This window comes from Rhopilema esculentum, chromosome 21 (assembly GCF_057945365.1).
Source record: "Rhopilema esculentum isolate cy_ngs chromosome 21, ASM5794536v1, whole genome shotgun sequence".
Classification (NCBI taxonomy): domain Eukaryota; kingdom Metazoa; phylum Cnidaria; class Scyphozoa; order Rhizostomeae; family Rhizostomatidae; genus Rhopilema; species Rhopilema esculentum.
The window spans coordinates 12,350,730-12,375,289 of NC_142835.1; the positions used below are offsets into that span (position 1 = coordinate 12,350,730).

Consider the following 24,560-nt stretch of genomic DNA (forward strand, 5'->3'; position numbering starts at 1 on the left):
TCTAAATATTACTCATGCCAAAACCTTCCTCCCTGGTTCCCAGGATTAACAATGAATGACATGGGTTTTGGAACGTTTGGGGTGCTGCAGCTCCTACCCTTGGCTCCAAGATCTAATGGTTAAAAATGGAAATACACCCTAAGTGTGTTTTACGCTCTTTCTTGAGTATTTTCCATCTGTCCATCAGCTAATTTAGAAAAAATTGTGTTGTTTATTCTAAATATTTTGTACTTTCTCTCGCAATTTACATTTACCACCGTAGTTAAACAAATATACATCAGTGTAACGTGCAATTAACTTGATATACTTAGAAATATTTCAGTTTGAATTTCGGACAAATTTGAAATTTTTGAACAAACAGCCACGTGATCCGAAGGCTGTTTGCTAAATTGGTTTATACAACGATTAAATGTGATTATGGTTATCACTGCTGATTTCAAACATTATGAGTTCAACTTTGCGACCAGCATCATAACAAGGTCATGTCTTTGCAATTTCCTATGAATATTCTCTCCTTCTACAGCATCGTGTTCAGAACATTTTCGTCTTCCTACACAACTCTTATGTCACCCCCTTGACAGATTCTTCCTAAAATAACCTCTATAGTGGTGTTAGATCTCTCTATAAGAGTATTTCTCTGTTAAACTTTAACGATGCTTTTAAAAAGATTGTTCCTTTTTCGCTTTCTACTCGTCTGATACTGCTTGTTTGCTTTCGTTTCAGATTGCTGTGCGTACAGCTATTATCAAAATACACCTTGAAAGCACAATGAAATGCAACCGCAAAGGGCACTTACTGTGATCGAAACCCTGAAAATAGACAATGGTTTTTTTGTTTCAAAATCTTTAGAGAAATATGATTGGTTTTGATTAGCTAGGATCTGATTAATAGCTGACTGTGCACGTGTTCAATCATTTCCGGGGGTGTATCTTGCTCGGTTGATGCCGGGGGTGAACTGATTGTTTCAGCAACTTCCATTGTATTTTTCGATTAAATTTGGCGCGTTGCGGTGGCAGATAAAATTTGATGAGACGGGCGATCATATCGTCGCAGGATCATGCCAGGTGAGATCGAGTGATCAAAGGAGCAGCCATCTTTGGAGCTGTTTCGCTCACAATTTTTTAGATGGATCTATTTACCTAGTTGAAAATGGAACAGACAAATCAACGCTCGTCGACTCTTTTACGTGGTGACTCAAATATATCCACAACTGCAAGCTGTGCGTGCTTATCTTTGCGTATGATTGTTACAGCCCTTGTAGTACTGAATGTTATTTTCATCGGGTTGTTTGGTGGAACGTTTTACTTTCTGTACGAGTTGAAGCAGCAGTGCAATTCAAATACTGATGTTTATAGGAACGGTATAAATACAAATGCACCGGCTCATTCCGGATTCAGGAGTCGAGGCGAACCAAATTCTACACCTCGGACGGGTGATGGGCCTAGCAAGGGGGAAAACAGCCATATTAAAATATCTACAACACTTAACAGAATCAAATCTGATAGAAGTTTTGATAACAGGAAAGAGACGACAGTAGCGCCAAAATCGGTAAGTGCAGGGAACAACTGGAATTCAACGAAATTTGAGTTTGTTATTTAATCACACATTTTGGGTTTCTCTGTGCGATCCGATACTTGTCTGACGTGTCCACTGCACTCCTGATCAATGGAATTCTCAAGCGAGTACCACACCAATTTTGAGTCGAAGTTTGTCTCGACTGGTTTTTATAATGTTTCTAGATGTACAGCAATCTTGGAATTTTCGTGCTCTAGAGCTTGTTGTATTTATAAAGCAGTGACTTCCAAACTGTCACTTGCTGCACGTGAGCCATTTGACAGCCAGGTACCGCTCACATTCTGTACTTGTCCCAAGATTTTCGTGAATCATTTTGCTCGTTTTCCAACCAAATACACCTTATGTTTCATCTCATGACGAATTTATCTGATAAGTTTTCAATTTCATTTGATCATTCACAATTATCGCTTGATTTTTCCCAGAAATATCTGATAATCAAATTGTTAAATTGTGAGGCTCAAATTTCACTTCAACTCCTAATCAAATCCGGCGATGAAAATGGACGGTGATTTTTTCAGGAGAGATGGCTAAATGTGAGAAAGGATGAAACTAAAGCTTTACAGCCAACTAGCATCTCGGCATCTTTCGAGAAGAGAAAAGAGAATGCGGATAAAGACTGCTCATGTCGAGGTATGTTGATGATTTGTAAAAAGCAGTTTTAGCCGAATGTCAACGTAAATAGCTTGATTATTTATTCTGATTTACGCAGTTCTCAATGGATATAAACCTGACCACTGAGGGGCCTTTCATTGAGAAACTCCTCAACACGAAACCATTGTTTACAGTGTTGGAGATTTAGAAGCTCGACTTTCATTCAGTCGTTGCCTAACAATTAAATAAGTTAACAGGGTTGGGTTTCTCTCGTTTAAGATGGCAGTTTCTGCCAGTTTACAACGAAATCGCGTATCTATGAAAGAAGTTGGCTCATTGTCCGAAATTGTTTTTCAAACCGGGAATCGATCAAGCGGAACAAATCGAGAGCCTTGTTCAGTTGCAAAAGCAAATCTTTCCTTAGTGTTTTTAAATGACGAGAGCCTTAACGTGTCGATACAAATATAAAACATATATACAGAATTTGTCGAATTATTAATTTTCAAACTATTACGAAAAGTGGTAAAAACGCACAGACTGATCCGTGTTTTTGTTGCAGTAAATGCTAAATGGGAAAGTAACTTCGATACACTCAATATTTTGGAACTAAAGCGGTCATTTTCAGAGAAAAATCTTGAAAGGCACTCTATTTTTTTCTCAATGAATGCATGTCTTTCTAAAACAATTGAGCAGTTGAAACATAAATTTTTAATGAGATGTTATCTGTGCTAGTCTGTTATAATCAGCATAAATATTTATCAGGTTTGCTTAAACAAATTGTATGTCATTAGGTCTATGATAGAGTGAAAATTTAACAATGATGTGTGTAAATATGTAAATAATGAATTATATATAATGAAATAATGTGTAAATTTTTTTATTTGATAAACAAGTTCAAAATGAGATCTTGTGCTTGCTAAACCATTTCAACCACATCCACAACATTCAAGCCACCTTGCACAAATAATGCAGTAGATAAAACTTTAATCATTTTAGGCGACTACAAATGTTTTAGAATTGTTGGGTACACAAAAAAAGTATTCACGATGATAGAAACTATATGTTTAAAACAAATTAATTAATTCATTACTTCACAGTGTTTATAAATGACACAATTTAATGGTGACTCTAAGAGAGGGTTTTATAAAAATGTAAATATTGCCTGAAAAATCTTATATAGTTATGGTCTCTTTATACTGATCTGATCTAGATTTCATGTCAACTAAAGTGCAATCCACTAAGTTAAGAAATATTTAGCATTTTTATAAAACCCTCTTCTAGAGTTGCCATTAAATTATGTCATTTATAAACACTGTCAGTAAATGTATTAAATAGATATGTTTTAAACATATATTTTCCATCATTGTAAATATATACCTTTTTTGGTGTACCCAAGACAGCCCTCACACTTTTTTTATTTTGTAATGACTTTTATTGGAAGAAGCTTTCTTCAGATTCAGTTGTTTGCTATATATTGTAAACTGCTGGTGTGATTTGGTAGTATTTATGTAAGCAAAGTTATAGTTATGAACTCTGACCATTTCAACTATGATAAAAGAATCATATATATAGTGCAGCTATGATTGTGGAAAACCTGTAAAATTCAATCTGAATTAACCATAAAGAGACAAAGAAGATTTAAGTGTATTTTTAGCTACATTTTAATGCAAATTCAGTACAGAGAGTGTCAAGTCATTTAAAAATGCTTTTGATAAAAGCAAACAGTCTAGACATAGTAAAGCTCTTTGTCTGAAATGCAACAAGTTACAAAACATAAAAATGAGGATTGAAAATGTGAAATAGGCTATGTATACGCTATTGTGTGTCAAAAAGGCCAATCAGAATGCAATGTATTTTTTTATTTCCATTTTCAATCCATGTTCTGACATTCTGATGCTCTTGGATGTTTCAGACCAAAAGCTCTATTAATGTCTGATAATGTTTGCTTTTTTGAAAGCTGTTTTAAATTATGTTCTCATTGTAAAGTTATTGAAATTCAGCACAAGAGAATAGCATGCTGGCCATTTATTCAGTTCAATTTTTATGTCAGCTAAAAGTAATTATTTTCCTTCTTCTACTGACCAAGAGTTTAAAAGTTTCTTTATGAGTACAGTTACTTCAGTTAGTTACTTCTCATGACTGATATCTAAATACTGTTATATTTTCCTAATTTATTTCTTAATTTATACAGTCAAAAATATTTGAGCATAGCTTTATTTCACAAACATTTTTTATCTATTCTCAAAAGAGAACATACATATTAAATATCATATGGCTTATATTTGTATGATAATTACATTTTAGTGAGTACAAATTTTTAAAACTCATTTAGGTATCAGTGGTAAAAGAGTCAAGAAAGGGACATTCATATATACTGCATTTATTTATTTGCAAAAATAGATACTCTTGTTTCAGCTTAGAAACCCTCATTATAGCATGTCCACCATAACTAGTGAAAAAAAACTGATGAATTTAGAAACTAACTCTGAAAATCTATACCAAATCATTTTGTCTTCTGTTTTGGCTCTATGAGCCTTTGTAACCATAAAGTAAATATATTTGTTCACATATTTCAATAGACCAAGATGATAAGAGGGAATTTTTCCTCAAGGGTACTGCCCAAGTGTAGTTACTGCACTTGGTCCAAATCAACTCAAGTTTGCTGCTTCAAAAGACTGTGATCATTCCATTGAACAAATGACTCAATGAAATGAGCAATAGGCTTTTGAAGCCAATCCTAAAGTTTTCAGACAATTCAATGTAATCATTTGTTTTGTGCTACTGAAAGCCTTTGCAAGAGCCATTTTAACTTTAGATATCACCAGGTTTATTCCAACCAAAGGAAACTGTTCAGTTATGTTTACTTATAAGTATGTACCTATTCATGATATTCTGTATATATTTGTATATGATATGTTTTTGTATATAAATATATGTTGGACTAACTAGCAACATGGAAGGCAATTCTGTTAAGCAATGTTCCATAACTTTCTGTTGTGTTTAAGTCAAATTGTATTTATTAGTTTGGATGGAAGGAAGCTCTGTTTATGGGAAATGGATATCAGCCATGCACTGCAAACAATTGTTCTGTTGTGTGTACATCTACAAAGTACATAAGCTGTGTACAGAAGTTCATGGCTGTTTGCACTATTTTATAAATAGAAAAGGACAATATATCTTTTATACCACAAGTTTAAATTGTCCAAAAAAATGTTTTTTTATCAGAATACCTTTGTTAAGGTTTGGGAATTTCTGAGTTTCATTGCTCATTTCTCTCAAAAAAAAGCAACAGTTTTTCACTTCATATGTTGTTCTTCCCACATGAATCATTGAAGCATGTGATAAGCCTTCAGATGTCATTTCTGGGAATTCTGAATAGTGTTTCCTGACAAGGAGAAAGGAACAGTAATTGTGGTAAAACCCTCCACCATTTTCCTGTAAATTTCCTGATTTCAAAATACAAATCATTCATTGATCAATAAAATTCCATCTGATTCAGACAGTTAAGATTCCTCTCTGGAAACAATTAAAAATCAAATGAATAAGACAGCAAGTTCTCATTATGTTCGAAAAGATGCTGCACTGATTTGGATCTAACATCATTCTTTACAATTTATCATCTATCATACAGATCTGTAGCATTTCAGTTTTCCTTTTATTATAAATTTCGTCACATGTTCTGTGACATGTGTTTTGCCTTGCTACTTAGCCAAGTAGGCCCAAGTGGAGCATGATGACTGTTTAAATTGGATTTTTGTTCTTTGGAATGCAATGATTAAGTCAATATTTTATCCACCGAAGCAGAAAATAACAGATCATTTTATCATAAAATCAACTGATTAAACATCATACAGCCCAAGGCTTTGTCTCTTGTCCTTAACCATCATACCAGCGTTCGAGTCAAAAGCGAAGACCCATGACGCTCAAAAAATTAATCCAGCTGTTCTGTGGCCACATCCGCTTTACTTTTCTATTTAGAGTACAACTTGCACACATTGATTTATGTAGAATCAGGAACTGGCCTCCGTGTCTTTGCCACTGTAATTGTGCATAAGTATTAAGTGATATTTAACCACACGCCCTCGGTCTTGTTATCCAGTTAGATTTTAAAGGAGCGTACTTGCAGCTTAAAACCTCTTACGCTTTTCAGTCAGCTTGTGGCAAGTTAAGATGTGGTTCTTTTATAGCTATTTGCATTTCAAGTCATTGAAGAGCTTCGATGCTACTTGGTTAGCTTAATTCATGATTTAGAGGTTTCTTCTTAATTCTGGGTCCTTTTAATCAGAAAGGGCATTGATCGGGAGCCAGCAAAGAATGTTTACCGTATTTCGATGACTTCTAGTTCATTCTAAATCAGCGAAGCGTTCAAACTGATGAAATGCATCTTGAATTAAATATAATCCTTACGAATGGTTGGCGGGAAAACGTGCGGTTTTAGGTCATATGCCGACATCTTTGAGTCGGTGCGAAGGTGAATGTTATCATCCCATCATGGTCGAGGACCATTTCCATTCGAAAATAGTAGACTGTGTCTGCTAACGGGCTCGCCTCTTTAAACCGCTAACCACGTGACCTTTCCGAATAAAACAATTGGTTTACATATGTTCTCAATTTGGGTGTGGTGATAATTTTTCATCAGCAAGCAGTTATTAGAGAGTTTAAGCACAGGCGACGATAACGATACCGATAACGATAGAGTCTACTGTCATCGTTTCCGTTATCGTTGTGGTATAAGTACATTAAGCATGGACACCCGTAGGGGACTGCAGCTCTACCGCATGACACACTTCCTTGTTTGGCACGGAAGTCTAGTTTTGAATGCCCCACAAATGTTAAAAATTATTTAGCTAAATAAAATATGACCGTAAAAATGTTAATTAAGTTCTTGCTGTCACACACAGCTTTGATGTTATCAATGACGAAGATCTTCCTCTTCTGTTGGAATTACAAAAAGGCCTAAATTTATTCTGAAAGTTTCATACTCCATATTTGCACTATGAGATAACTGATACCGAAAAAGTTCCGATTTGAGAAAATAGATTTTCAATTTAAATGAATGAATTTATTTCCAACGTAGAGTTATTATATACAAAATACTACAAAGTTAACAAGAGCGTTTCTTCCTCCTTTTCTGCACAGCCTTCCTTCTTCCAGCCCTCGTCTACCAAAGTTTTGCTGTTAGGTCATCTCGCATTAAAGCTCATCTCGTCTTGGGCAAATGACAGTCATTTGAAATGTCCACTAAAACCTTGAAAAAATTTGAGAGATGGTGAATACACGTTCCAGCCAAAACACGAACAATCTTTTTCTCAACCTTGGTAGTTTAAGGTCGAAACTTTCAGAAAATAACGACCTTGGTCGCTTGACACAAATTTTAAAGAATTTGTTTAATATTAGAGTAATAAAAAAGTTTAAGTTCTCAATCTTTGTTACCGAATTTTGTTACCGAAATTACAAAATTTGCAGAATTTTTATTGAATTTCATCGCTGCAGCCTATGTGAATCTTTACAATATAGGTAGGCCCAATTCCATCATGAAAATAAAATTATGAATCGCTTTAAACAAACAAGAGAAACAAAAAACTCACCCGCATGATTTGAGGCTTGATAATGAAGTGGCTGATGAAGCTATTTCCAGTTGAAAATCCTCATAAAACTTAGCAAAATCCGTCACCGAATCCTATCGTTGTCACAGAACGATACATCAGATTTCTATCGTACTAGAACCATGAGTGAGAACGATAACGGAAGGGGAATCTCCACTGACGCCTGCGCATTAGATAATAAAGCCTCCTATCGTTATCGTTATGGTTATCGTCGCCCATGCTTAAACTGCCTATTAAGTGCCATGGAACGATTATGGGCAGCATGGCATTATCTGTTTTGCATCTCACATCCTTATGTAGTGAGTGACGCTTCTTTTTTATCGCGGAAAGTGTCAGCGGTATATAACAAGCATCACCCCCGTCACTCCTTCGTCTTCTTGGCTTTTAATTATAAGGTAATCGTCGTGTTATTTGATTGATATTATACATTGATTTCTTTCCTGAAACCTATTTTGTTGATCATTCACAAGATTCCCGTTAGATAAGCATTCAATTGCTTAATCCATTGCACGATATACTCTCGTGCATTCCCAAGATTCCAATCCCGTACCGTTGCCTCTAATTTTCTGTTCACAGTGATGACGATGACTGCGACATCGATGATTGTCATTGTGGTCATTATGGTTATGATGATTGTAGTTACACTCATTTTTTATATAAGAAACAAAGGTCAAAGTTAAATAATCCAGTTTCTTACGCTTTAGGAAATTCCAATGCTCGTTGTTTTTTGAGGGTTACTTGTTATGATGCCATTAACTTCAACAATCAGGGTCCTATAAAAAACCTCCTTTCTTTCCAATAATAAGCAATCCCAGACAACGGTCAGAAACCTGGGGCCCACCTGATATTTGTCATAAGGAACCAGAGAGAGAGAGAGAGAGAGAGAGAGAGAGAGAGAGAGAGAGAGAGAGAGAGAGAGAGAGAGAGAGAGAGAGAGAGAGAGAGAGAGAGAGAGAGAGAGAGAGAGGGGGGGGGGGGGGGGAGGGAGATACGGTTGTCCTTGTTGTTATTTTACCAACACTGGAAAAAAAGAATGTGTCCCCGTTTCCACCCAAGTCTCTAATTAGAATAAACTTGTATTTTCATCATTAGCTTCTGTTGTTAAAGGTTTCGATGCAGCTCTTCGTATGTGTGCTATATTTAAGATTTTAGCCAAATACGTTTTGTATGTCAACGACTAAAACAAAATCTAGTGCATAATCCTGTGTTTATTTTCTTAGCAGAATAATTAATCCCTTTTATTACTGTTTGCACTCTGATCGCCAGGATAAAACCTTCATTGTCCTAGAGTTGTTTATGACTTTCACTCCTTTCAATTAGTCCGTGCCCTCATGCTGTTTGCGGGCAACGGATGCTGCAGGCTTCATTAAAAGTAAAATCTTTGTGAACTTGCCTTTTTATGGTTTTGATGACGTAATGATGATGGTGAAATTGTAAGGCGCTAACTCTCCCTCAGGTCTCCCGGTATTGGAAGGTATCTAAAAATTTCTGTACGGTATGAATTTTCACTAAATGAAATTATGCGCCTGTAGGGTGCGCTGAAGAGTAAATTATATTGTTTTGTCAAGTTAGTTATTAAATTATGTGCGTATTCGTTCGTTTGAACCGCCTTGAAATATCGGTTCTATTTTTTACCTATGATTGTGTATATTGCTTTGTCGTGAATTTTGCTGTAGTTTGAGAGAAATATGTTGATTCAAAATTTTCGTCAAGCCGAAAAAATGTTGGCACCATTCTTATTCCAGGAAGCCAATATTAGAGCGACATTGCTGTTTTATCTCCGCCCCATGAGCGTTTCTTGTGTCGAGCTTTGGCCATTGTCACTGGGTCGTTTTGTGGTAGAGCAATTATATTCAGGCAGTTTGAGACTAAGAGAAACTCATTTATATCATTAAGACTTTAATTGTTATCAGCGTGTACCCTCTCGCAACTCCCCCTACAAACTCGATTACGAAGCTTTTATATCTGCGTAATAGCTTACTGGGCATGCGTATATTACAGTACTTATATATACGTACGCAGCCATTAAACCCTACTACAGTTTAGGGGGAGGGGAGCTATAGTTCATTTGTTTCCATTGAACAATATTCTTCTTTCCATTCTTGTTTCCAATGTTTCCAAACAATAGTGCCTCCGTCCTAAATGACCTTATCCTTCCTATAGCCATTGATTTTCTTCTTGAACCATTTTAATACATCACATTTTTTAAGCAATTTCATGATGTAAGGTCCACACCAGGTCGGCTCGTGGCGTGCATTTTTGTTCTGCTTGATGTTGATGGCTCATCAATTTTGCCTGTTTTATTTTGGCTTTCTACCACACCCTCTTCGCTTTGCTTTTCACATCGATGAATTTCCTAACATTTCTTCTCTTCGGTAGCATATTCATAATACGTATTCTTACTCGTTCCCTTCTTCCCTTAAAAACCCATGTTTTCATCTAGTCAATAATTAGATTCATTTCGCATTAACAACGATGATATCCAGTGTTTATCTTATAACGTCCTGAGTTATTTTCATCTTTTGTCAATGAAATATTCTAGACAATGATATATGATCGCATTTGCAATTATCTCATCTCTGTAACCGAGTCCATTCAGTCTTCGCCTATTAAGCGATCACAATTTCCTGTTTTGCAAGTTCGTTGGTTGCATTGATTTACTGTCATGGAGCACTTTGTTTCTTCTACCTGCTGCAGCCATTACCGAATCAAGCACCTACGTAGGAACAACTGAAAGGGGGTCGGAAATCGATGAAATGTCGGTGAATGGATGAATTTAAGAGTCAGGGGGCAATAAAGATCGAACAGTGGGGTCCAGGGTCGAAGCCCATCTGTAAAAGAATAATTTTCCAGCAGTTTCTTAATGCCAAGGGTTATCAAGGTTTGGTTATCTTGGCGCTCGGTTTTTATAGAGGGTTACTTTTAAAAGTGCGTATAAACCGATCACTTCATAAAGCAATTATTGATTCGATCGTGCCATGCTACTGTTGTTGATGCTACTGTTGCTGCAGTTGTGCTTGAGTTGATAAATGGCACCGCTTCTCACCAGAGGTCATAGTGGTTTAGTGGTTGTTTCATTCATAGATTCGCAAAACCGCAAAAGATACGGATATGGTGGCAATATTTTTCTACATTGGCTGATAAATTCTTGAAAGTGTCTTATAATATTAGATACTAAGTTCTATGAATCTTGACCTCAACCCTAAATTTATCTTTTAGTTGAGATGAAGCTTGTATTGCTGACATTGCGAAGCAGCTGAGAGCAAACCTAGTTGATATCCTGTTTCTCTTAACGTTTTATCGTGTTTAAATGCTCGTTCATAGCTCGAAGCAGAGGCTGGCACAATATAAGGATTACAATCAATTATGACCAAGAATTATTATCAATTATGATCAAATAATTGTCACCATATTTTTATAAGCGGGCATTGGAAAGTGTGTGCTACCTTAGACTTTGGCCTCATGTAAATCAGCCCTCTGCTGCCATTTGCCCTGACGCCCATAATCTTCCGGTAGACACATTCATATTACATTCATATTCATATTACGACGTCAACAAAATACGACGTCAACAAAATATGACTGTAAATGTGATTGGTTTATTTAAATTATCATCTATCTCGTCGATTATGCTTCGTGATATTGAGGGCCTTTCCTTTTGAAGATGAGCATTTTATGATAGTGAAAAGGCAACTGTTTAGCTGATGTCGTCACAGTTTATTTGCCATTGGCTCTCTTAGGAAATTGGCCAAAAGAAGAAAGTCTCTTTTTTCCAAATTGATGTGGCCAGGAGAATCGAACCCGATTTACTTCATCTCTTCGACCTCATCAAGTTTCTGCACCCGAGTCATTCAGTTGCCACTGCACGCACACCCCTCGGGAAAGCAGAATTCATTTTTCGATCTTATTCACAGAAAATCATTTGTTTATTATGTAAATACGAGCTTTAGTAAGGTTTTTAAGTTCAAAACGTTTAGGCCAGCCCTGCATTCACTTAATGAATCTGGGTCGTTTGTTAAAGATAAAATGTAATAAGCGAATAAAAATGGTTCGGATCGAAGATTAGAAAGATTTTCGTACGCCTGTGTTTTCTATTTGTACCAGACCGCCGTTGATTCAAAGCTCGTTTCGATATGGATTTTATGTTTGACCTTGGAGACCTTTAATGGTCCAATTTAGGCCTGGAAAGCACCGTTGTAACCAAAGGAAAAGGTGGATGCTATACCTTCATTTCTTGTTGGCAGTATTTGCAGTGCATGTTTCTCTGGGACCAGGTGGAATGTAAAAATCGAAATTTTCAAGTCCCTAAGAAGCTCATGATAGTCGAAATAAAGATAATGGAACAGATGAATTGTTGTCTCTATTTGGCACCTTACAAACTGCCTACATGTAATTTTTTATTGTCTTAACTGTTCGTTTAAAAAGAGGTGTTCATTTTGACATCATTCATAATTAACAATGTTTAGAAAACAACTGTTTGTTAGATCCTTTTTCGTGTAGCACATTTCGAATGGACGACGTCAACAAGCTTAGGCACGTAGTAAAGTATTATGCCGGGAGGTTGGTGTGTTTTGCGGCGAGCCTGAGCTCCTATATGGTGCAGCAAAAGCTACCCAAAACCCGACCATGCCAAGTACCCGCATAAAGTCTCGAGGCCCTCAAAACGAGACTGTGAACTAGAGTTTTTGCGGCCTTCAAATTGGTGTGGTTTGCCGCAATATTTTGTTAAGGCTGTTGTTCATTTTTAATTCATTACCTCTGGGTAGTTCCTAGTTTATGACATAATTGGAACCGATAATTTTGTGACAAACCCGTCCTGGTAAACCAGCAAGGGGCTGCCAAATGGCTTCATCGTTTTCAAATGCTAGTTTTGACGAAGACGATAGATCTTTTTGAGAACGTTTACATGTAGCTACGAGAACGTCCCTACATGGCGTGGGCACATATTTAGATAGCTTTGAGAACGTCTTTAGATAGCTTTGGTTACGCTTTGTCGTTGTCATATCAAAAGCTACATATTTTTTAGGGTACCGGACACTTTCAGGTTTTTAGAGGTTCTTTGAAAATTATGCAGAAATATTTTCTTCTAGTGATCACTTCTGCTGCTGAGGTTTCGTCTGCCCCTTTACCGTCTGCCCCTCACCTCAAACCGGTATAATTTGTCCGGTGGAAATGGACTTGTATAATTTCTTTAAACCACAAACCGTTTTCACAAGTATGTTGTGTTTGCATCGCTTAAAGTGTTTGCTTTTTCAATTACCTGTCGGCAGTTTACATATTTTTGACCACCTTTTTGCTTTTATAGGGCCCCCAGGGGATCGTGGTTTACCAGGACCGCAAGGCCCTCCCGGCCCTGCTGGCCCCAAAGGCTCTGCAGCAAGTGAGTTTTTTTAAATTTACTATGTTTTGCGTCAATGTTTTTGTTGTTGGGTGGAAGCCAATCATGAATTTGAAGAGTGTTCATTTCCGAATGATTGTATATTTGGCTGATTATCTATGAATTATTTATGTGGAATATTTTCATATACCTTACTAACTTTGAGTCATAAGTCCTAGAATTTTGTACTGCCGATATCATATATAACTAACACATTGACAGATGTTTTCGATCATACGACCCTTATGTGACTTGTGTTGAATGGTAACTTTCAGTTTTTCCGTCGCTTTGTGCTTCTCATCTTTCTGCCTTGGTTTGTTACGCTTACACAGACTTAATGCTCGTTGAAGGCAACCTCAGTAATTTTGTAGGTTCAGAAAATTCATTTTTCATTTTTATTTTTCGTCTTTATTGCAGGAAAGAAAGGAAGGAAAGGTAAGCCATTTGCTGATATTTTCTTCTGCTGTACAATCTGTATTGATCTTTTTTCGTATTAATCAAATCTATTTGCAAGACCTTTTTGCCACTACTAAACTAGTCAAAAAGTTAAATAATGAAACAAAGAAAATGCTGATAGACTTTTTATCAAATCTCTTTCGTAAAATCAAATATATTTCAGCCATATTTCCATTTCTGCAATTATTGAAATTTATGAACACTACACGATGCCTTTGTTGTCGTTCTCTCTCACTCTTTCTCTTTATCTTTCTGCTATTCTCATTCACACGATGTTCGAAGACTGCTTTTGACCAGATTGTTTTGCTTCTAGGCGATCAAGGACCTCGTGGCTTTGATGGTAATTTTTCATTTTTATTTTGCTTCGCTTGTCTTTCTTCATACCCCTAACATTGCTTGCCTACTTCATGCTTTTTGTACAGTGGCGCTTTCATATCCTTTAAGAGCGTGTTGACCATTTGTGGCAAAAATGTCTGCCCCTTGTTGGAAGGCGTTCGTTGTTTAGACGTGTCCCTACAAGGATGTTCCGCTGCATTCGCGTTGACTTGCAAGAACACCATTTTACGAGGAAAAAATCAAGAACAATTACAAGAACACAATTATTTGTTAAGAAAGGATGTACAGTTTCCCATATCTGAGAAAAAAGGGAGGAAACCATGCGAATTTTGTATCACTATGACAATATGATAGTAGGTCCTCGAGCGTAGTGAACTGATTGCTCAGTGAACAGATTAGTAAAAGTATAAAGTAAAATATAGATGTAGTATTGACATGTAAAAATGAAGATAATACGATGTGGCTCTAAACCTTAGGTGCTGCAGGCCCACCCGGGGACCGTGGCGATCGCGGAGCAATGGGCTTACCTGGCAGCAGAGGAGAGAAAGGTCCTCCAGGTAAGATTTTTGGCTCAGTTGGATATGCACGAAAATGGAAGTATTTTTTGTTGGTTTGATCACACTTTGTGACAACAGGTAGCTTAAATTGAGACTCAGCAGGGGAAACATTTATTGTACATGGTTTTCGAAAATAAGTTTCATTTATCATTTTGATTTTTTTCGTTCAAGAAGCATTGCCCTCTAGCATAGCATAGCTGATTTCGAAAGGGCACTCCGTATGGCGAAACTTCGTATGGCGAAACATCGTATGGCGAAACCTTCAAATTCATCACCTTGTTTAGTCACCTGCAAAATAATTTATAGGAAACCAATATATGTTGTCTTTAACACCATAAGATAACTTTCTTCTTTAGGAGGGCTCGACATCTGACAGTTAGTACTTCGGTTCGAAGTGTTCAGAGGGGAAATAACTTGAAAAACATTGTGTATGATTAATTGTTATCAACTATTGCTTACTGACCCGGAATTCTTATTCAGCTGTTTACTTTAGATTTGTTTTAATGCTGCGCTTTTGTTTATCACATTTCTTTTTTCCTTATAAATAGGAAAGGCAGGACCACAGGGTGCTACTGGACCTCAAGGAATGAAGGGAGATAGGGGAGCACCAGGCTTAAAAGGAGAAAAAGGAGATAAGGGCGATGGCACTGTCACCGTAAGGGTAAGACACATTGCGTCACAACCTTCGTGGGGGACGAACAAATCTTCAAAAGTGTAACGCAATTTTAGTAGAGTCAAAGAATTTGCGTATTAATGATATCATTCCGTGCGCATGCTCTTTGACTCTAGGACGGAGGATGGCCTCTATCGATAAAAGATTTTTTCTTGTTCGTCTCCCCTACAAATATGGACATTTTTTGCACCAATTGGAACTACAGAGATCTTTAAATTTTACATTAATGCCAACCACTCTTCTTTGGTGTAGCCAGGTGTCGTCATGTTTTTCACAGTATTGTGTTCTTGCAGCATCTAGTCAAAATTTTAAGCGTGGTCGTTTATCATTTGAAAAAGTGCAGAAAACCAACCCTTGTGACACGAAAATATGATAAATAGTGCATAAAAATGCAGTTTCAGCTTATGTCATCAGTATGAAGACAGGGGAGTAAGAAAAACTTAAGGATGTGTGATTCATAAACCAAATAAGCAGATGCGAATTAAGTTAGTTCAAGATCATGATATCGTAAGGACGAAAGTTCTAGAAGATGATCCATTAAGTTAGTTTGATTCTAACAACAGTTATTTAATATGACATTTGAGTAGATATTGTGAGAAAGGTATTTGTACTAGAGCTCAACAACAATAACTCCTCTATAATTTCGGACAGAGTTGTGAATGTTTTGAATCACGAGCGATGTCATTCAGCTCTTTTGCAATGCGTTGTCTTCAGTTTGTTAGCACGTGACCGGAGAGCCTGGTGTAGTAACAGGCTGCAGGTGAACAGTGACAACCATGCTTTTTTCTTTCACTGAAACTTTCCTTATAGCCTTTCTTTATACTAGAGGGTATCGGATAATTATTTCTCCCCTTTTGGAAGTTATCACCCTCCGCGATTGGAAGTTATGATATCTTAATGCTCCAATTTTGGTTAGATTAAGAAATAGAAATATAACAAATCTCAAATGACCCTTGTCGCACCTCAATCATACAAAGTTAAGGAATAAGGAGTCAAAACTTGGAAAAGCTTCTTTTTCATTTTTTTTATAACCCATACGAAATTTTCATAAGAGAGGAAAATTTAAACGCTGCCTTCAGTCATTAAAACCAAGTCCTTTGCTGCTTTTCACTCAAAAAGGCTATAAAACTCCAAAAGTTCTCTCATATGCTATAAACTGCAATTGCTTCTAAAATGAAATAAGATTTTATCAATGCGTTGACCATAACTGCTCCTAGATGCATTTTTCCCTCTAATAGAAACGAAATTTCACCAATCATTCAAATAGATTTATGCTCAGCAAAAAGCAAATAGTTGTTGAAAATGTTTTTTGTTTAATAAGTAATATGTCGTCGTAAAAAGAATAAAGCAAGCATGTTGTAGCAGCCAGTTATTGAAATCGTCAGAAAGTGGTGTTTGGGAATATCTAGAAACTTGAATTATAAGGCAATCCTCTTGTTTTTCATATCCCCTTTTCCTTAGTTAAAACTTAGTATAAGTAGGATTTCCCAGAAAGCCACGAAATAAAGAGCACAACATTGCAAAGTCACTTTAGATTTTTAATTTGTACAAAAACTGTTCTCAAGACAGTTCTAAGAAGGTTTTTAGAAACTTGTAGAGGGTTTCAGTAACGAAACTTTTCTGTTTTTTATCAAAATCTTTAAAAATGAAGTTAGCAAAGTAGAAGAATTCATATTTCTAGGCTCTGGCCCAAAGGGTTATCAAAACTCATTTTAAAGCGAGTTAAAGCTCGTTTACGTTTATTTTGTGAAAGCAGTTAATTTTTAGTAGCCTGTCTTTGCTTAAATTCATACAAATTAGCTGATTGTTGGTATAAGTTGCATTTCCATTTATAGAATGTCATGTCAATTGTCATTGTCATTTCTTCTGTTTTGTTAGGATGACCCGAAGCCTTACTGTCATATCACTGGTAGAATTAGCAGGCGGAAGTCGAGGCACGAACCCAAAGGTAAACCGATCTTAATATATACTCTGAGCGCTTGCTTGATATATATATCATCTCAGCACTAGTGTTTAGTTTTTTAGGAGAAACCGTTTTCTTGCCTTTCTCTCCACTTGAACTTTTTCTTGTTTCATGTTGACATTTGCCTGGGGGTGCCTTTTCTATTTCCCTGAGTTAGTTTTCAACGAATCACTGATGAGCTGTCTTCGGTTTATTGCTTTAGGCTGACGATCGCTTTAATTGTGCCAGGTCAATCGTAAATTGAAGACCAACCTTATCTTAGGCCTCACCAAGGCGATCTTCTACCAGCTATAGTATCAGTGTAAGAAAATAGCTTGCAAAATGTTGCCCACGGTTTTTGCAATGATTTTTTTATTTTCGAATCAGCGGATATACCTGTATTTATAATGGATATACCATTATAAACTTTGGACACAAGCACTTAACTCGCGCTTGGATTTTGTTTTGCGTGCTGGCAGTGCACCCGTTCTGTTTCGTTTCAAAACCTCGTCCTCTCTCGTTGTATTCTCGTCCATCATGTTGTAGAAATTCCGTCGATTCTGTTTACTTTTGCTTGAGATATCTCCAGTCTTTGCTTTTTTAGTTGCCTGTCTCTGGCTAGGACTGTGGTTTACCAATTTCTCCAGTGCAAATTTTGATTATTTCAGTTTTGGTTGTAGAGGTTTCCTAATTCCCACGATTATCTTTCTTTCGCCAAGTTGAGGTTCTGACCCTTTCCTGTTTGGAATTAGATGGGTGGATGCAAAAGAATCGTTCTTGTTAATCCATGTTCACTCTCCATATAAAGGCGCTCTACTCCACAGACAACATGACTAAATGTGGCCTTTGACGTTTCATTGTCTATGTTTAATCTTAGCAGCCACAATATGTCTTTAAAGCCAGCTTCAATTATCCTCAGACGCCCTTTCTTACTTGTGATCGTTAAAAGTCTCACTGTTTGTTAATTTAATCAAACCTCCCTAAATCAAGTCATGTAAACAGCATTCAATATGCGATCAGTTCTGATTAACAAATTTTGGCGACATTTAAATTGAACATGGTTTATAATATGTAAATACAGATGAATGCACGCTGCTGCTTGGCGCGAAACGAGGAGCTGAAACAGATGCTAGTGTGTCGTGTAAATGTTTGTTCTTTCCAGACACTGATATGTTAAATCATACTGATTGATCGATTGTTTTTCGATTGTTTTGATTGGTTGATCACTTTTTTGTTGTACTGTTTGGTTGATAACTGATTTGCTGATTGGATTTTTGCAAAATTGCGATAAGCGTTGAACGAGCCCTTTTCATTATCCTAGAAATACCTCTGCCCTATTTTTAAAGTAATATTTTAGATATTTTAAAAGGTTCTGTTGCCAAATGAGTTGAAGCTTCTGTTGCCCCAGTTTTCGCATGTATTTTGCCCAGAAGCAAGAGCTGCCCGCTAGACCTTCACTTTGGTTGCCATAATCATAACTCAAGACGCCGGTAATCAATATCCGCAAATGAGAGGAAATTATATTTCACGTGATTGTAGACATACATGACCGGTTTCCGTCCTTCAGTCTCTAGCCGCATGGACAACGGCTTTTTCCTCCCTGTTTCGTCGTCATGCATTTCTTTGCTTGTTTTATTATGCTGGGTTTTCTAGTCAGTTGCGTATGACTTGAAATGACATCTGATCATGCGAAAATTACCTCTGTCCACTTAAGACTATTTATGTATCTGGCTCATTCACATGTTTATTAATGGCGTTAACGCTTGCACCAACTGTCTCGCCGTTCCTTTATTGCATCTACGCCTACATTTCCATTAGCACTCTACGTCTCCTTGAAATGGAACGATGATTCAGCAGAAAATGCGACTGCTTCGCTATCAGTGCCAGTTTTGCTGGGTGACTGCACGTGCTCCCATCAAACAGTAGAAGTGAAAAGGCTATGAAAAATCATAGAAGGTTTAATCACAGAAAATCACAGAAATGTTTTCTGCCAAATAATGCCACGATGAAGCCAATATTCACAATTGTTTAAGGAAAATGTCAAACGGCCATCTTTATGTCATATAGACTTTGAGAAAATGATAAAAGAGAAAAATGATGAAAATAGGTATCGTTGTTATTTGTGTATTTCTCTGTTCACCATCTTTCTTATACGACTGGTTTGATATTTATACCTAACAACGGCTGTGAGGATGAATGCTGCTAGTTATCAAACATCGTGTCCCTACGCGCCCACTTTTCTCCCGACCGCCTAGAAGCATGTTATAAAGATTTTTCAGACATCAGTCATTTTTAATAACATTGTGGCCATTTTACATGCTTTTGACTCAAGCGACGACGATACGCTATTAAAGTAAGAGGAGATGTCGCATTTCCTGATAATACTGAGTGTTTCAATGCTTCTAAGATTCACAGTGGTAGAAAATCCAAGTTACTATTCCGGATTCATAATTTGCCCTTTGTGTAATTTCAGGTTTTTACGACTACCCGTAGTAGCAAGGAATCGATGCAGTTAAAACCATTTCACATTGGAATTCGGTCCCAGATAAAATGCCACTTCTTGAATGTGGCTTACTGCGTGATTTAGCCAAAGCTTTTTTATTGATTTCGACGTGAAAATGAAGGTGTTACGGGATAGTTCCTTCAGCTAACACTACTTCTTTCATGCCTCTTCAGCGCCCTTTTTTTTACCTGTCTTCATTCGGAAATTCCTTTACCTGTCTTGTTGTGGCTGAATTGTGGAGAAAATGCATTGATATGCTATACTGAGCCAGTTTGAATGGCCAGTTTGAATGGGAAGCTGATAACCAATGGATGTTGTAAGCGTTGGTACCTAGTACTGTGGTCCTTTGCACAATAAAAAACGAAGCTAAAAGTCATGCCACCCATCTTCATAAACAGTCTTTACGCCTTTTAAAAATCTTTTAGCGGTTTCATTAGTTTTCGTTCAATGTTGTGGTCACTGTTGCCCTTCTCTATCAAACGTTTTGTTTTAATTTAGACGGGCGTTGGAGATCGTGTCAAAAGAATTCATCCGCCACAAAAATGAAGGCTATTTTCGCTATCCATCTCACAAAAACTAAATGATCCAATTTCATTCAAAAAGCTAATAACAATATTTTAACTTTCTTTGGCTTTTTGTCAGGCGACGAATCAAAGTAGTCCGCAGACCTCCAACCCAGAAGTCTCAGAACTTGTGTTTATAGCACCGTTGTCATACCGAGGTTGTAAGGCCATTCAGGGACAAGTGACATAACTGTAATGTTTGCATCCTGTTTCCCGGCTCCTTCTGGTGGTTCAAAGTTGCTATTTTCAATGAGATTGAATTTATCATTGATAACAGTTTAAGATTTGAGTTGCTTTTAAAAACTGCTCAACAAATATTCCCCACCATGAACCTTTGCTCTCATCTCTTTTTCCGGCCACTGTGCGCTAGACACCTTGGTTTACATGACAACACACCTTTACTTGTAACAATGAAGCTTGAAAACTTGGACCACGCGTGATTTTAGAACTGTCATTGGCAGCCGTGTGAACTACATTACCTTCGACATTACTTGGACCTCGTCTTTTTATCAAAAAATTAAGAGAAGAAAATAAAACGTGATTGAACGTTATTTGTTTAACGAAGTTGTATTTAGCATAAATCGGCTGGAAGAGGTTTCCGTATTCAGTCTTAATGCTTATGTTTCTTTCTTAGGAATTATTCGAAAGGAATGGCGTGATTATGGGTTGTTCGCCATGAAGGGACACGGGTTTACTTTCAGGAACGGAGAGCTGATCGTGCCAGAAAATGGAGTGTATCATGTGTATAGTCAGGTCTACTTTAATCACAATGATATTAAAAAAGACCCAAATATTGCCCATTTTGTGTATAAAAAGTCAGGCTCGGATGGAGAGCGGATACTAACTAGTTTGGTCACGAGGAGTGTTAAGATTGGAAACAGTCCCGTGCTTTTCAATGGTTATACAGCTGGAATGTTCTATTTGAAGAAAGGGGACAGACTTATGGTTGGTGTTTCAGAAGAACTTCTTCGCATGGCCCAGTTTGTTGAAAGCCTAAGCTACTTCGGTGCATTCCTTATTGAAAGGTATTGAGCCATGTGAAACCCGTTCGATGTAGACTGCAAGTGGCTATTACGCACTTCGTGTTCTAGACCGGCCTGACGCGTTTACTGGTCTAGGCCAACCACTACAGTACATTGCAGAGTCAGTATTCGTCTCGTATTCACGTCAGACTGACACTGAGTTGAAGCACATCCAAGATGGTGTACATTGAAATGGAAGTTTGCAAGTAAGACTAGATTTATTGGTTAGCGTTCTAAAAATGGTGTTGATGTAGCGATCGGTAACGGCAGAATCGTCAAGGGCAATAGTCTGGCCCAGAACATTGTTTATCGTGGTTAACTGCAGAGTGATAACCTGGTCCATAAAGATATGAGCTGTTTTTATACATATTGGAAATTGAATATAATTACCTTTTATACTTTCGTAGAATTTTCTAAACAACAAAGGAAACATTTTGAGGTCGATTTTTAAAGCTTTTTGACGTTTTTGCATTGGAATAGTCATCATCTGATGCTCCTTCTTGAATGGCCTAAAACTGGAGGATATCACCTTCAAGGACATCTCCTTCAAGGAGTGTCATTGTCTGGTCCTGTAAAGTTCATTTGTTTGATTGAGAGTCGGTTATTTTAACAACACTTGTACCATTTGCCAAGCACCTTGTACAGCTAATCTTTTCAGCATTCGTTATAAAGAATTTTTACATTAGATCATTAATATTTTCATACGTATTCTTTAAAGATATTATAAATTTTTTATTCGTTAGATTCATAGCTCTTTATATCACCGTGATGTACATTAGGCATTTAGTACAGCCGACGTTTTTCACTGCAGAGTTTTCCTCTATCACTCTCCGTTAACGGTTCATTAAGGCCACTGTTTAAGTCCCTCCTTTCGCCACAGTCAAAAACCACAATATTACTCTGGTATTTCCATTTTATGTTCCAACCTCTTTCTGGTTATTTGGGGATGTGTTATTTTCTTACCCTGTCATGAGCCCTAGCCCCCTGTCTTCAATATTCTCTTTTCCAGAGCTCTTTGTAGGAACTCGTCATTCACACAAACGCAACCCCCCCCTCCCTCTCTCTCTCTCTCCCCCCCTCTCTCTCTCTCTCTCTCTCTCTCTCTCTTTAATCTAATGTCTTTCAAATCTAATACTCTGTTCCTAGCTATTCTTTCTCTCGATTTTCTTTTATGGGTACATTGTGACAAAATGTTTCTTAAGGGAATAAAAATTTTCAAAATGATGTTTTGTCAAAACGATAAACATGGTGCTATTTAAAAAAAGTAATTACCAAGTGACATTGATAAGTGATTTTCGACCAAGCAAGTCCAAAGTGCTCAGCGATAACAGGTTGACGTAAATTTGCAATTAGCTTTAAAGAAATATTAACAAGATGAACTCGTTGTTTCCACTGTAAGGCCAATTTGAGCTGCAGCTAATTATTATATTCTTGTTTGTTTTTCCATTATTTTCGTATGTTGTTCTAGCAATAACTTTAGATCCTGGGAGTCCCCCTTTCACTGTGTTGTAAGTAAACCCCCTATTTGAGAGTGTAAATAGATCAAACCCTTTTCACTTTCTAAAACCCTTGTTCAGCAAAACAAGCTACAAGCTACTCGCTGCAGGCTACTAGCCTAGCTTAAAAGGCTACAACAATCCATGCTTACATCGTATATAAAGCGGAGCGGTGATGATCCATTTTGCCCACTGAAGAGAAGATGGTTATAACATTATGCTTCTTCATTACCGCCTGTGTTGATAGCCGCCCCTCCTTGATAGCCGCCCTTCTTATGAATGATAGCCGCCCGATGTTGAATTGGATCTTTAGGCTTGGTTGAATATAGCGTTTATTTGATCCAGTTAGTACGCCATGTGAACATGGGTTTGTGCGAGCATGGTGTGGACTCCCTTTGCCAAAGGCCATTGTTTTCTCTGTTATTGCTACCCAGTGTTCATAGTTTTGAAATTGTAAATTGTTATCGCTAAGAATGAAATTAGAACAAAGATGGTCAAGTGCCTTCAGCATTTTGACCTTTATTTTGTAAATAAGCATCAATGTAGAATTGTGATAACTAGCTTCACTAATTATTGTCAAATGTCAATTTTAATTACTTTACGTTGTCGGCTTTGACATATTTTCTGATAGGAAATATTTTGCCTTCTTAACTCATTTCTCTCTTCTAACCGACTAGGTTATGCCGAAGCTTAGTATGCTAGATTTGCAGCATCCCTGCTAGAACATTCCTTACTCTAGAGACCGAGAACAAATTTGGGGTAATTGATTCGACTGCAGGAAGTGACTGTTTCCCGTCTCTAGAAACCCTAAGAGCCTTTTGAGCCCCCGCGAAAGGGTCTCGCCTTCACTAAGTGTAAGTAAAACGCCCTATACTGGCTGCGACATCCACTCCGCTTTCTTGTATGGCCTGATGAAGTTTTCTTTCGTTTTTAATGATGAAGCTGTATTGATAGATTATATGTTTGTACATAAAATATACTGAATGATGTTTTGTGTCGTCCGTCTCAATCCGTATTTTATTTCTATTTCTAGTTTTAAGTTTGTATGAAGAAAAGATGAGAAATGTTTTGCTTGCATCTTTCATTTTTTTGGTTTCATTTTCACTTTTGACCACATAAGTGTAATTTTCAGTTACGTGAAAATGGGTTTAACGGGCGCATCAATAATGTCAAGATCAGTTTCTCTGTGGATTGAATTGGATGTGGTATCAACTGAAATTGTTAATAGCAGTGAAGGGTGAATGCACGAAATTAATTCGTTCAGTTCTCTGATCCATCCAGTAAATCAGGATTAATTTGTTAAGCAAAATCAGTTACATACTTCAAGTGCTAAGATCCTAATTGATTGCACATGGATGGAAGTTTCCTTCGAGTTGACAATAAGATCCTTATACTAAGATGAATAGTCAGATAACGCTAGTCGTAACGCTCCCGTTTATTTTCTCTAATTTATTTTCCTACGCTACATAACACCCAAATTAATGGGCAGTAATTAAAATGACATAATGTAAAAGAATTGATAATAATAGTTTATCTCCCCCCCCCCCCCCATTTGCTCAGCTGTGGCTTTAGGGGGTTTAACTGGGCTTGGCTGCTTTTTGCCGATTTTATCGAATGTCAAACTTGAGATATTCGTCAATCAGAACTCCAAGTAAAGTTACGTAGATACTTACTATTATTGTAAACTCATTGATAATTTCAAATTTTTCTATCTGTTAACCTCGATTTTAGACAGCAATAGCTTGAAATTAATTTAGAGGGATTGCAGTCATTTCGGTCAGTTTAAACCATTCCAGGCGGTGGCGGTTTTAAGGTTGGTCCAGGGGGGGCATGGCCCCAGGCCCCGCACTGATGGTGGGGGGC

At 37.1% G+C, this 24,560-nt stretch overlaps 1 protein-coding gene across 1 annotated transcript; it reads left to right on the forward strand.

The window, feature by feature from the left end:
* The first annotated feature begins 1,010 nt into the window (after positions 1 to 1,010).
* LOC135684433 (uncharacterized) lies at positions 1,011 to 23,774 on the forward strand. The gene is made up of 9 exons (XM_065200004.2): positions 1,011 to 1,548; positions 2,094 to 2,205; positions 13,078 to 13,152; positions 13,567 to 13,584; positions 13,919 to 13,945; positions 14,418 to 14,498; positions 15,047 to 15,159; positions 17,050 to 17,119; positions 20,814 to 23,774. Exons 1-9 carry the CDS (start codon positions 1,150 to 1,152, stop codon positions 21,209 to 21,211), a joined length of 1,293 nt encoding a protein of 430 aa, XP_065056076.1. The 5' UTR covers positions 1,011 to 1,149; the 3' UTR covers positions 21,212 to 23,774.
* The last annotated feature ends 786 nt before the right edge of the window (positions 23,775 to 24,560 follow it).